The following is a 14,888-nucleotide window of genomic DNA, read 5'->3' on the forward strand; positions in this document are numbered from 1 at the left end:
CTGATCATCATTTTTTTAATGAAATATGAAGGCGGTGGAGTGTTGTATTGTGCAGCTTTGAATCTATGGCTGCTATAATTTCTAACAACCACCAGATGTCGCTGTTTTGTCACCAGCATTCAATGCTCCAAAGCTTCGAATCCTTCAGCAGTACAATAAGGAAGAACCTCAAACGCTTCACAGGACTTCGTCTGCACATCATTACCAAAAAGGAAGTTAAACAGTAAACACTAGAATAACAAGTAGGCTAATAACGTGACCAAACAACAATAAACTCACGGGAGGATGAGAGAGCGCACATTCAAAGACCCACAACCAAGACGATAAAACAAGGGATATTTATACAAAGATTAACGAATGCAAACTAGACAAAGATGAAAACAGTGACAGGAAAACCAAACGAGGGGTCGGAACAGAAAAACCAAAACAAAAAAGCATGTGTGTTAAAAACCTGAGAAATTCTTACTTGAACTGCCCAAGACATTTGTTACAATTAAAGGAGTATTTGACCATCACTGAACTAAATGTTACTGGTAATGTGCACAGATGACAGCACAACAACAAATATAACAGCAGAAAGTCTACAAGTAACTCAGACAACCAAGACTTTGCTAGTGTGGATACATAAGAAAACCTTAAAGCTAGATTTATCATTTGCAGTTGGATTTGGATCAAAAACAATGTTTTACCTTTAATGGTGAGTCTGATGTATTTATATTGCTGGTTTGTAAGATAACAGATGTAGGCTCCCTTATCCTCTTCAGTCAGGTGTGATATGAGTAGAGAGAGCTTTCCTGGAGAGTGAGCAGTAACCAGCTGAACTCTGTTGCTGTACTGTTCACTCTCACTGGTGATCACGTCCCATGTTTGTCTTCTTGTGTTGTATTTCTGCCAGGTGAAACTCTCAGGTTTGGTGTGTGGGTCAGTACAGGAGCAGGGCAGCAGTACTGAGTCTCCTGTGTATGCAGTGATGTAGTCTGTCTTCTGATTCTCTGCCAAACTGCAGCCTGCAGAAACACACAGGATAAAGGCCTTCACTATTAAACATGGCTGCACATGTACATTTAAAATGGTTATTATTACATATGACATAATTAATTATTATTAAATATGACATAATTAATTATTATTAAATATGACATAATTAATTATTATTATATATCACATACTCCATTATTATTATATATCACATACTTAATTATTATATATGACATACTTAATTGCTCCAGGTCCAGTCACCTGATGGTACTGATGGTACCAGCCAACTGATGATGGTACTGGAAATCACTAAGAGATTTCCCAATAGATGATGGTATGATGGATGCATGACCATCAAGTTATAAGATGTAAATGTCTGATTATACTGATTATAGATTGTCTCTCTCCCTCCCCTCCCTCTCTCGGCCTCCCTCCATCCATCCCTCCCTCCCTCTCCCTCGTTCCCTCTCTCCCTGCTCCCTCCATTCCTCACCCACTCACTCTCTCCCTCATTCCCTCTCTCACTCCCTTGCTCACTCAATCTCGCTGCCTCCCTCCCTCCTTCCTTCTATCCCTCTCCCCTCCCTCTAAAGTTATTACCACTAAAGTTACTATAACAACTAAAGTTACTATAACCACTAACATTACCACTAAAGTTACTAATAACATGTGACTAATCTTGTTTGAAGCTTCAAACATCACAGATACACAGGATGAGGTTGAGACTGTTTCATAAGTTTGGCACTGTCCTATAACTTGGAAGCTTTATCTTTTTACTAAAAAATTGGAAATGTGCAAATTATAGAAGCCAAAAGGGATAGGAAATGTTTCATAACGTCACCCTGTTTTCTGACGGTATAGTTTTGTACTACGTTTTCACATAAAAAGGGAAACAATGATTTTAAATAAATTATTGCAGAATTTAATTACTAAACATCATTACTGATCATCATTTTTTTAATGAAATATGAAGGCGGTGGAGTGTTGTATTGTGCAGCTTTGAATCTGTGGCTGCTATAATTTCTAAGAACCACCAGGTGTCGCTGTTTTGTCACCAGCTTTCAATGCTCCAAAGCTTCGAGTCCTTTAGCAGTACAATAAGGAAGAACCTCAAACGCTTCACAGGACTTCGTCTGCACATCATTTCCAAAAAGGAAGTAAAAACACATCTGCAGATAAAAACACACCTGCATTCCACAACACACTACACACAGCTACAGCAGTAACGTTGCTACACATCTTATACACTCTACAAAACTACAATGTACTGAACACTGAAAACCCCCCCCAGACTGTAAGAATCACCACACAACTATGACCTGGAACTCTACAACTCTCTCAGTAGAACTCCACTGAAATTCTCCACCCACTAATATCCACAGTAGAGGGGAAGTGTGTTCAAGTGCAAAATAAATTATTCCTCCACTTCTTTCTCTCTCACATACAGAAACTCACACACATACAAACTAAATATAACAGTGAAACTGTCTTTCTAGTGTCATCACTTCCTCCTGAGCTTCCCAGTGTTCAGTCCCCATCCTCAGTAAAGTGATCCTGCAGTAAGAAGTAGTGCTACACAGTGATCCCCCTCAGCACTGTTTGGACACATCATTTCACTCCTGCACTTAGTGATCAGAGGACCAAACTGAATGTGTAGCTTAGCAAATATTAGACAGATCAGACAGGAAGAGCTCTAGACTACATGCTGATCAAAATAAACATTGATCATTTAATCAGGTAAACATGAGCATTGTCTGATAACATTCATATTATTCATAAAGTACAGGTGGAATGCAGCAGTCTATGATCATGTTGTAGTTTTCATACTATTAAGAAAAAATTACTTAACAGAAGTTTTGAAATCCACCCACTGACACAGAACCACTAAAGGAGTCACCAAAGTAAAGACCGCTTTGGATGTAGACAGTACAATGTCATCACAACCCAACAGTTATCACAGGAAGTAGAAACATTTTCTCACCTTTTCTGTTACTTTGTTCTTTTTGTTGTTAAAGCTGTCAAAAGCTGTTTAACAACTGTTTGATGATGGTGGATATCTATAAAGTAACTAATTGAGGCTGTAGGCTAGTGTGCACTGCACTGTAACAACAACAAAATAAAATAAAAACTGCAAAAAGACAAACCCCCTAAAAAGCATAAATAGCAATAAATAAATGTATAAATATAAGAACTGAGAACAGCAATAGAGAGAGTGGGCTTCCTTGCCTAGTACCTCTATGCAAATTTTGTGATGGTATTACATTAGTACTGACTGTGGCCTTAGGTGTGGTTTTAAAGATTTTACACAATGTGAGGAGAAAAACTTCAGGTTTTCTTTACTGAAGGCCTTCTCTGCATAGCTGTTTCTAATATGTGGAGTGAGGTGTAACGTATTTGTCACGGTTGTCCGGGCAGCCAGCGGGAGGGACACGCCCACTCCTGCTAGGGATCACACTAAACACCTGCCTCATTCCCAGTCTCCTGCCTACTAATCACCTTCACCTGTTCCTTGTTCGTTCTCTCTATTTAAACTCACAGGTCAAGAGAGAGTGCAGCACATTAGTGGCCCGTCGGACTACTTGCTCCCAACGTGTACATCGCTACAAGGACTATTGGAACAGAGAAGTGTTTGTCGTTAGTAGTGGTATCGTCAAACATTGACAATGGAAAATAAAGAGCACTTTGGTGCAACCTTGCCTAGCGCTTCCTCTGAACTGCCACCGTCACCGTATTAGGTTAAGTAGTCTACCATGTTAATAGTTGAGTGTCTCCTTTGATGAAACCAGTTTGATCAGTGATGGAATAATATGTTCTAATCTAATGGCTAATGCTTTGCTAAAATTTTTTTTTTTCCATTTTTTATTTTAATGTTTCCAAGAGATGATATAGTTTTACTTAGAGATGGGGTTTGTACTTAGAGATGTAGATTTCATTAAAAGGACCAAATAAGAACGGACTTTAGTAAAATATTTTCAGAGTTGTAGACCAATACCACAGACCAAACATCTTTCATCTCCAAGGCAGCCTGACTGCTGTCCAAGGTGCTGAAACCGCACCCTTCAGCCAAGTTCAGAACCTGTGCTGTACACAGCTGCCCTGTATATGGCTGCCCAGTGGGACCCAGACAGAAGCCCCTGGTGCTTCCTCAGCTGTAGCTGTAGCCACTCACCTTCCCATCTCACCAAATACACCAAAAGTTCTTTAGAGGGCGCATATCCTACATTTTTCCTTTATTTTATACTTTGCTTTGGTGTCCTCTTACAATGTTTTTGTGGCTTTATCTTCCAAAAACAGTCATCATTCACTTTGACACAACAATTTTCCATCCTCTCTTTATCCCTTGGAAATAAACAGGCGGTTTCTGTTGCTGTGCCTTTAAGATGTAAGATAAATGAGCTCTGTTCTGATTGGCTGCCCTGTATTGTGCTTAATTTAAAAAGCACTAAGAGCTGAAATATGTCTGAGAACTGCAATGTAGGTGTTAGCGGTTAAACTGCTGTAGGCCAAAGAGGCAGAGATAAGTAAATGAGCTGGTTCTCATGACATCAGAGAAACAGTGATTTCAAAACAGGCTATTTTTACAGATTATATTCCATATATAGACTGTAAGGAATGGGAGAGTAAACAATGTGTTTTGAAAATGTAACAATATTTACATATTACTTAAAAATTATTTATTTCAATAAAGTGAGTGACATTCAGTTTTCCATGGTAGGGGCCCTTTAAGGACATGGGCCCAGATATGACTTTGGCAAAACCAATAAGCAGAGTCAGTCTGCACTGTTTGTATTTGGTATCTTTTGTGGTGCTGTGGTTGTTAAGGTGCAGTTCCATCTCTGAATCAGCATCTCACCTACTTCCCCTTCAGTCTTGTTGCTACACTTGTATTCCACATTATGTTTGAGTTACTGTTTCTTTTCAAGAACACAGAAGGTAAACACATGTGCTACAGTTTACAAACTTGATGCAAATTCCTGAACGCTATACAAATTCAGAAAACACTTTATTCAAAATGACATGTGTGCTATATTTTGGAAATGCGAGGCAACTTCCGAAAACAGTTCCATTGTGTTGTGACTGAGTTTGCAGCATTACTGAAGTTGCACTGCATTTTGGAACTGTAGCACACACGTTTCCATTCTAATGAATTTGCTTTTTTTAATTTTTGCATTTTCTGCACAGTGGGTCTTCACACCCACCGTAGAGCTGGACCTGGATACCTCACTTGTCTTGCCAAATGTATTTATCCAACCCTAGTCCAACTTTTTATCCTGTAGGTAGTGAGTTCTGCCCCTCCTCAGGTCTCCATGGTAAGACAGAGTAGTATCATCTTGGATATGATGAGTATGTCAGAATTCATGAGATCAGAACTCACTGTAGCCTCTCCCTGGAACCCACCCCCACGCCCGAGTTAGTGAAACACACAAAGGCACCAAACAAATACATCATACACCACATGTAAAGGACTGTACCACATATACAATCAACCACAATGAGGTGTGACCTCTGTCACAGACAGCTGGATACATAAGTGGGTAGTGAACATGAGCTGCATCATATACAGAATGAACAAGTGAGGAAAAAATACCACTAACAGAAACAGTGTGTGTGTGTGTGTGTGTATGTGTGTGTGTGTATGTGTGTGTGTGTGTGTGTGTGTGTGTGTGTGTGTGTGTGTGTGTGTGTGTGTGTGTGTGTGTGTGTGTGTGCAGCAGCATGGGCTGTCCAAGCCTCCTGACCAATTGATGAACAAATGAGGAATAAATAACACAGAAATAAACAAGTGAGCATATTTCACACATAGCACCCAGTGCACCCAGATTAGCAATACATATGTGAGGAGGAAGCGGTGCATGCTGGGAATTCTCACATCTGTAAACTGGTAGCCATGACTATGGTGACATCAGAATAATTTAGGAATAAATAAGAAAACAGTCTGTAAACTGGAGTCATTGGAATTTATGCTGCCAGAGTCAGTTAATGATTGACTGATTAAACCATGAAGTTCAGAGCTGAATCTCTGTCACTGATGAGGATTTGGAGACTGTTTGACAGTCTTCATGGGTGAGTGAAAGAAGTAAACATGTCGTTCACACAACACTAAGAGGAACAGCACAGCAGAATTTTAAGCTCACGGACCCAAAAAGGAAGCAATCGCATATGCATGTCTGTGTGTGTGTGTGTGTGTGTGTGTGTGTGTGTGTGTGTGTGTGTGTGTTATTTATGTATTGCTAAACTGCACCAAGGAGGAAGAAGTGCATGCTAGGAAACTGTACTGTCTTTATGGTTTTATTTTTTTCTTATTTGTTCATTTTTTATTTGTAAATTTTTCTAAGCCTCTATAAGATAAGAGGAACAACATAGGAGAACTTGAAGCCCAAACACCAAACAAGAAGAGAGATAGAGAGAGAGAGTGTGTGTGTGTGTGTGTGTGTGTGTGTGTGTGTGTGTGTGTGTATGAGAGAGAGAGAGAGAAAGAGACAGAGAGAGAGAGAGCAGGGTAGGGCGAGGAGGGGGGTGTTTTTGCATCTACAAGTATCACTTTGAATGTACATTTACTGTGTGTGTAAAATTGTCTTTCTCCAAGTCCTTCAGATGTGGGTCTGGCCATCCTGCAGCAGCTGTGCATGTTTTTGTGTGTGTGTGAGCGTGTGTGTGCGTGTGTATGTGCGTGAGAGAGAGTGTTAGTTAATTAGTTATGTATTGGTAAATTGTTAAACAGTGCTACAAGTTTGCTAGGAGGAAGAGGTGCTTGCTGGGAAACTGTACTGTCATTGTGATATTACAGCTTTTTGCAAGACACAAAAACGGGGACATGTGACACAATAATTGAAACCACTAACTCATGTAGCCCATCTCCTGACCTGTTATACTAAACCAAAAGCACCTTCCCTGATTTACACTCATTTTGTATTTCTAAAACACATTTTTTCAATACACTAAACACAATTCTCTATATTGGACACATCATTCAACAGAAATATGTGTGTTTCTTATAGAAAACCCTCAAATGCAAATGATACAGCCATTGATCAATTAACCAAACCCAGTACTCATAGGTGAAGACAATTATGACTAATTTGTACATGGAGCACTATACTATTTGTAGAGCCTGAGCACTATAAAGAGGCCACAGGCTCGATGTCTTGGTTGGATATCAATGGAGGCCAATATTTGAAAGAGAAGATGAGAACGAGGAAGAGCAACCATCACAGATGAGCTTTGGGCCACTTTGGTTGACCATATGGTTAAGCATGTGCTGTGTTTCAGGAAAGCTGAGTTGGGGTCCAGCCTAATCTGAGTTACTACACTGTACGAAGTGTCAGGAAGTACTATAGTCAGTGTCCCTGAGCAACATGGGGGTAAACCATATAAATCCAGCTGTCTGGATGAAACCCTCTGGGAAGTCCTGATAGCTGAGACCTCCTGATTGAATTGGATTTATTCAGTACCAGTCCAGCTCTTGAACCCGCAGGTAGTGAGCTCTGCCCTTCCTCTGGTCTCCATGGTAATATAGAGTAGTACTGTCTTGTTTGACTGCTAGCTCAATAAGGGATATGATGGGCATGTCAAAATTCATGAGATCAGAATCCTCTGTAGTCTCTCCCCCAAACCCACCCACACTCAGGAAAACACACAGAAGCACCAAACACATACACCATACACCACATGTAAAGGACTGTACCACATATACAATCAACTACAATGAGGTGTGACCTCTGTCACAGGCAGCTGGATACAGAAGTGGGTAGTGGACAAGAGCTGCATTGTACACAGAATGAACAAGTGAGGAAAAAATAACACAAAGATAAATAAACAAGTGAGCACATTTCACATACCACACCATAATAAAAAAGTTATTTTTATAAATGTACAGATTTATAGAGCAAAATAATCCTTGTAAGGGTCACAACTCTCTAGTACTCTTCTTGTTTCTCAATTTTGTCAGTCCTACTAATGTCCCTACAATTCCTACCTTATGCTGGTCTTAAGTAACTAATTAGCAATTAGTAAGTAATTAGCACCGGTTCTTCTCTACCGGACCGAACCACAGCGCAGACTTCAGTGCCGCTTAACGGGTCAGGTCGACGAAGAATCAAATTTACTTTATTTTCCCTTAACCCGGGTGGACAAGACATGTTTGGAGTCCATATTTTGCTCCTTTAGAACAAAAAGCTGCTAACATTGCTAACAAACACTGGAAGCCAACAGCAACGATAGCTAATAGGATTTGTAAATAAGTCAGATATCGAGCTACATGTCCTCAAACTTCATCCAGGTCACTTACCGGTGACGTGTTTCTTCACTTGTCTAGTTCACAGTGAGTTATACGACACACCGACTAGTCTGGGAGACATTTATTAACACTTGGATGTGGTTTGACCGACTTGAGAGAAGTTTGTGGGCATGTATTTACGAAGGCTATATTTGAGCTGCTGTTCACTTCCAGTGTTTGCTAGCAACGTTAGCATTTAACAGCTTTTGTTCTAAACTAAAGAGGCAAAATTTGGACTTTAAACATTTTTTGGTAGATAGACAGAATCTGGGGTAAGTGGTGAGCTGCTGCTCTCTGCTGCTCCCAGATATAAATACCTTTGTGTAAATGAATGTATGAGGATAACATCACCTGTAGAGAGAAGGTAACACTCACCATCAGCAGCGTGGAGCACAAGGAGCAGATAAACACACACCTGCATTCTTACTGAATTACACACACTGCACACAGCTACAGCAGGACTGCTGATACACACCGTACACACACTTCAATATAGTCTATTAAATGATTTCACAAGAACACTTATAGTGGAGAGGAAGTGTATTCAGATGAAACTCTGACAAACTAACCACAACACACACACACACACCAAATATAGAGATGCGAGTAGGTTTTGTAACTTGTCATGTGGTACGTCCTCTTTCTTCCTTATCATTCAGTGATCTATCAGATATTCTCACATTGTCAGTGAGGACGGTCTCATTCTTAGTTAAGTGGCTCCGTCCTTTGTCATAGAGACACGTTGTAGAAGCTCAGGGGGTGAGACCCCACATAACCTCCCTCACTGCTGTTTGGTCAGTTCATTTCACTATGACACCCAAAGTACTTCAGAGGCTTATTAATGAAAATAGTATAAGTAGAATGATAGTAGCCGTGTGATCTGGCTTGAAGTGGTCCAGGAGAGAATAAAAGTCTTTCAGATTGCCCACACCAGTGTGTGTCACTCCATGTTAACTCCACGCATTGCGGTTACCCCGTAGCACCTGTTCCTTGTTCTATAAATGTACAATTTAATGCAATTCAGCATTAAAAGAGAATTTCACACTCACCTTTAGTGAAGAGAAGACACAAACTCAGCAGCATTGTCACTATGGAAACCCCAGCACACACTGACAACTCTACACCCAGAACTTCACTACCACTGTGGACACACACTGACTCCAGAGATCAGTCCAGAACTCTCTCAGCAGTACTTCACTGAAGTCCACAAGGATGTCACTACAGTAATTTAGTGTCTTGTGAGTCCTGAGAACACCTGAGGTCTGTTTTTTCATTGTGTAGTTTCACAGAGCCCACAGGGCCCCTGGTGTCTGTTAACCAGACATGCATGTTGTGGTTTCAGTGTGGGGGTGTCTGTGGGGGAAGAAAGAGGAGGATTGAGAAACCACCTGAAGGCTGAAAAAGCCTCCTTGTTGACAACTTGCCGTTAAAGCAGCCATGTAACACAGCCAGTCTACTGGTGGACAAAATCTGCTTACACTTAATACTAAAAACTGCTGGTTAAAACTACAAGAACCAAAAAACCACAAGAACCAAAACCACAACTAATAACTCGCTCAGACCACGTGTTTTTCTTTTTAAAAATAGCTCAGCTAGGACAGAGGTTCTAAATCCAGTCATTGTGGCCCCCAGAAACATCATTATTTATCATGTTCCTGTGCCTCATACACCTTCACTTGGGCCCAATTACATTTCACCCCTTGACCCTACCACTTAGCCCTGGCCCTCCATATGCGGTGTTCATGAAGAGGGGTTGGGTGTCTGATAGAGGGCTAGGGTGAGGTCTTAGGGCTTAATGGCCTTACAGAGGGTTTTCAGAGTCACACTCCAAATTGAGTGTTAGGAGAAATTTCTCAGAATCCCTTCTGAATAATTGATAAAATGGATGCAGAAGCAAGGGGGAAGATTTCAACCACTAGCCTTTGTAACTCAATCCCAAGGGGCAAGATAACACCTTAAAACAAGGGGTAGGGGGGAAAAAAATGAGAGGAGATTGGGCCTTGGTAAAAATCTAAGCACTAAATCTAAGAATAAAATGGTTTAAAACATATCACTTTTAATATGCATGGTTTTACCTAATCCTAGAGATATATAATAAAGTTAAGTGTAACGTGTGTCGGCCCGAGTGCCGCAGGGCGCAAGGCAGGATGCACAGATTTCCTCGACAGGGACAAACATTTAATAACATAAACGACCGTGGCACTCACGTATTACAAACGATAAACATGAACAAGAACTCATTGACGTTAAACGAACACAATACACAAGGATACATCTAACAAACACGTTACATTTAGACATTACGTCTACAATGACCAACGACACTGCACACCCTGACGTGAGTTTAAATACACACAGACAAAACGAAGTACAGGTGTGTGCAGGCGTGGCCACAAATGAAAGTCCTCCTACTGCACGTCGCTACTTTCATCTACTATTCATCGAGCCCTCCGGCGGAGCTCACAAATATTTCACCTCGTACAACCGGCAACGTCTACAGCAACGTATACAGAGGTCACTGTGGCTTATAACATACATCTAAATAATTCTAGGCCTATTCACGCTGTTCAACCACACTAACCTGTAGGCCACCATCTCCACATAAGTACATTTTTAAAAGCATGTTTATTAATCACATTTATACTAGAATAATTGGATCAGTTTTCTTTTCTAAGATGACTCGGATGACGGGGATCAGGAGTTGAGTCTCTTTGACTGGGAGGCTGATTTAAGAGCGCCTCCCTCCTCATGTGAGTGGTCGGATAAAGAATTCTAACTAATTATTGAAAATATTCCATATTTTTCCTGCTCAATTCCTAAAGCTGTTATCAAATGTGTTTAGTCAGCAGTGACACGTCGTACCAGGATTAGACACTTCTACATATGAGATACACAAATGCAATGAGTAGATACTTTGGTTTAACCCTGACAACTTTCCAATTTTCCCATGTCATTCATCTTGTAGACTATACTTGATTCTAAAGTAATATTCCAGTGGGTTCTGCCATCATTAAAGAACTCACGATGCCAAGACAAGTTTAGTCAATCATCTAGTTTGGGTCAAAGCAAATATATGGTTTAGTATAGTTTGGTGCAGGTGCAAAACTGCTGTCCTGCTATCTAAGTCATGCAGTATACTCTCATATTTATGAGTCCGAATACAACGTATAATGTGTGATAATGGACAAAAACCTTGTGTGATAAAACTTATAGAGTAAGCACATTGGTTAGAGATCAGAGAAAAAATAAATAAATGAAAACTTTGTGATGTTTTCTGAAAAGTTTGCTTATTGCTCTGTTTGAGTACATCTGGCAAATAAGATGTGAAGAGCTGTCGGGTAGAGGTGTCTGTGTGTGTGTGTGAGAGAGAGAGAGAGAGAGAGAGAGAGAGAGAGAGAGAGTGAGTGAGAGAGAGTTATTGACCTGGCAGCGGAGCAGAGCAGACATTAAAGAGTGGGTGGTACGTATTCATTTAAGATGATTAAAACGAGGGGGGGGGGATGATTGACAGCTGTCAAATAAATCAATCAAATCTAGCAATAAATAATTTTGATGGGTAGTAAACACCATCTCTCTCTCCTGGATGTAAATGGATGTCTTGTCCCAAGTGTCTACTTCAATTTGAATCCTGAATGATCACTGGGCTATATATATACAATTTCAGATACCTAGTGTTAATTATCTGGAGTTTTCCTTTAGTCCACAAAAGGTTTAAAATAAAGGGATTTATTCCCTCTTTTTGAACATTGTTCATCGTGTAACATTGCCGTATGAATATGTAAATTCCTAAATTCTAGGAAAGTGGCATGATTGGCAAATGTTTCATCAAATAGAGGAGGCTTAGATGAAAACGTAGACCCCTCGGTTGCCTTATTTAGTCTTGCCTTTAATGTTTAAAGGTCTGCGTACTGTGTACTGTCAGAGCTTCAGTGTTGTTAGCAGATAGCATAGCACATGGGTTTGACGCTGTTTGGCGAAACGCGTACAACGATAAGAATGATTTGATCGCCAATACTTTTGGACATCATGGAAAGGAAGAGGCTTATTTTAGCCGTATGAATATGTAAATTCCTAAATTCTAGGAAAGCGGCATGATTGGCAGATGTTTCATCAAATAGAGGAGGCTGTAGAATCATAGCACGAATTTAAAATGTAACACATACAGGTTCATTTAAGCACAACTATTACATTAGAAAATAGTCAATGCATGGATTTTCATAACAAAGAGAGGTGTATATGTCACATCTTGTATGGTTACTTCTTCTGGGTCTAGTCTTTAATTCAGTTTTTACATTTTTAAAGATGTAATAGATCACTGTTGAAGTGTTTGTCATTTAGTTCAAACAAAATCTGAGGAAAACAATTATTTTTATCTCCAGAATATCAGTCATATTACAGTGCATGTACTTACTATACCCATCCTGTCAGCAGTAGACTGTTGGGATTCAGTTCATTCATTTTATACCCTGTTTGGTGTAATCTGAGGTCAGTCCTTTAAACATTAACCACTGAGGGGCTGTTTCAAATAGAGCAGGAACATTGCAGGGCTTTTATCCTTTAATTAACATTGCTGATGCCAAAACACTGTACTGTGGCCTCGTTAGCTCTGGTATTGATTCCTGAGAGGTTATGTAAACTATGTGAGCTATGTAAACAATCTGAGTACATAAATGCTGTTCTATTGATCAGAGATATTCTATATAATATTTATGTCTTATTTTCATATTAGCTTTGAACTTGTACTTAGTACTTTCAGAGCTCTTTGTATTCTCAGTGCCACTGAACTCTCTGAGAACCTTCACATGGCTTGAACGATTCTTTGCCATTGCAGCAAGTTTTGAAAGCTTTTTGAAAGCGCACATTTGGCCACACAGCACGTTTCAGTCTCAGGTGTATGCATTTTTATTTTAGTTATTTACCTCATATTTCAATTTAAGCCTGTATCATCAGCTCTCCTGTCATCATTTACCATCAGTATGAGCTGCAAACTCTGTTTCTGAGCCTTTATGTGGTTTAAATGCCCAGACCTACTGTAGTGTGAGCTGATGGTGTAACATTTATTTGCTTTTACAAAGAAAAAACGCATATAATTATATATTAAGACAAGATTTTCTGTTTTATTAACTCCAAGCATCTTTCACTGCTTAATGCTGGTTATTGTTTTTCTTCTTGAATAAAGTGCATAGATCTTGCTGCATTTCTAGAATCATGCAAGGCAGATGCATGACGCACCGAAGTCTCCACTGAGTCACCAATGTAAAGAGAAAGATCGAGACTCTACGGATCCACCTCGTTTGACACGAGGAATTCCTGCTATGCCCAACGTAACTTAGCGTGTGAAACATACATAAGATTGGAGTGACAATAGTAAGACATCTTAAATGACATCACATTAATATTAATCCAAATGGCGTGGAAAGAGAGATATCTTTTACAAGGGGTTGGTTGTCGGCATGTATTTTTTTTACTGCATCTCCTCACATCCCTCCTCTAATCAAGCCCTTAATACAGTTCTGGATTTCAAAATGTGACTAAACGTGCGTAACTCGTGGAAGGTGGAGGGCGAACACACGTGCGTAGTACCATCGTCTCTGACATGCGAGTGAGCGGAATCAAAAACAGGAGAAAACAAACTATAGACAGAACAGTGAAAAGGAACAAGTTTAATAAACACCAGGAGAACACAATAGGAAAACCAAAAGGAAAACCACACAACACTATCGTATATGAAAACGAAAAAAGAAACATAAACATAAACGAAGCAACGGGACAACACCTGATGCGAAAAAAGAACTAAGACTGGAGAATATGAATAGAGAAAGCAACGTAGACGAGAGAACAGAATAAAACACACAGAGAGAGAGAGAGAGAGAGAGAGAGAGAGAGAGAGAGAGAGAGAGAGAGAGAGAGACAATAGTGTGAAAACACGGAGGTGGTTAGGTAGCCATGGAAACGGGCGGCGCTCCGGTCTGTGAGCATGACATGCCAACCCATTATGTTTTACTGCCCCTCAAAGAAAGCAATCTAGATCTGGAGCTGTTGAAGTATATTGTTCATTTTATTCTAAAAGGAGAACAGCATTGTGCACGCAGTGAAGTTTGATTTTCAGTTCAGTTCCAGCTCACATGGAATTAAACCCCTTATATGTTTTATTTAGCACATTATTCTATTGGTAAGGTTATGAAGCTTGTCCCTGCAGTGCCTGGCATGCCAGTATTACTGAGATTTCTTATGATCATGTTCTTTGCTAACCTACATACAAAGAGCCAAATGTTCAAATGTTGTGTCCAGTGTTCATTTGATCCTAAAGTTAGCTGAAGAGTATTTGTACTTTTTCTGCTATCTTAACAAGATCAGGCAAGCAGACTTAAGCTTGTGAGATTTTTTATTGACTTAGTAGATTTGGTTTGGCACAAGTTCAGGACATGAGCTGAATAAACTGTTTTGTAAACTCTGATAGAATAAGAGGTCTGAGAGTTGGTACCAACTTTTGTGGAAAGTCCTTCACGGTCAGCCAGCATACATGAAGAGCAAAGAAACTGGAAGCTTGTGTCATTACATTTGTCTCCTTGCCATGTCTGTTTTGTACATTTTCCAGTTCCACAGGATTCAGTGAGATGTGTATGAAATGATT

At 39.9% G+C, this 14,888-nt stretch overlaps 1 protein-coding gene across 1 annotated transcript in view; it reads right to left on the reverse strand.

Annotated features, from left to right (window-relative positions):
• LOC145643460 (polymeric immunoglobulin receptor-like) overlaps positions 1–14,888 on the reverse strand; it is a 31,658-nt gene that overhangs the window by 10,685 nt on the left and 6,085 nt on the right. Inside the window, exon 2 of the mRNA XM_081694703.1 lies at positions 690–1,007. Coding sequence (XP_081550829.1) covers positions 690–1,007 — 318 coding nt within the window. The remainder of the gene's footprint in view (positions 1–689; positions 1,008–14,888) is intronic.

This window comes from Electrophorus electricus, chromosome 2 (assembly GCF_041902795.1).
Source record: "Electrophorus electricus isolate QZ-2024a chromosome 2, ASM4190279v1, whole genome shotgun sequence".
In the NCBI taxonomy this organism is placed as follows: Eukaryota; Metazoa; Chordata; class Actinopteri; order Gymnotiformes; family Gymnotidae; genus Electrophorus; species Electrophorus electricus.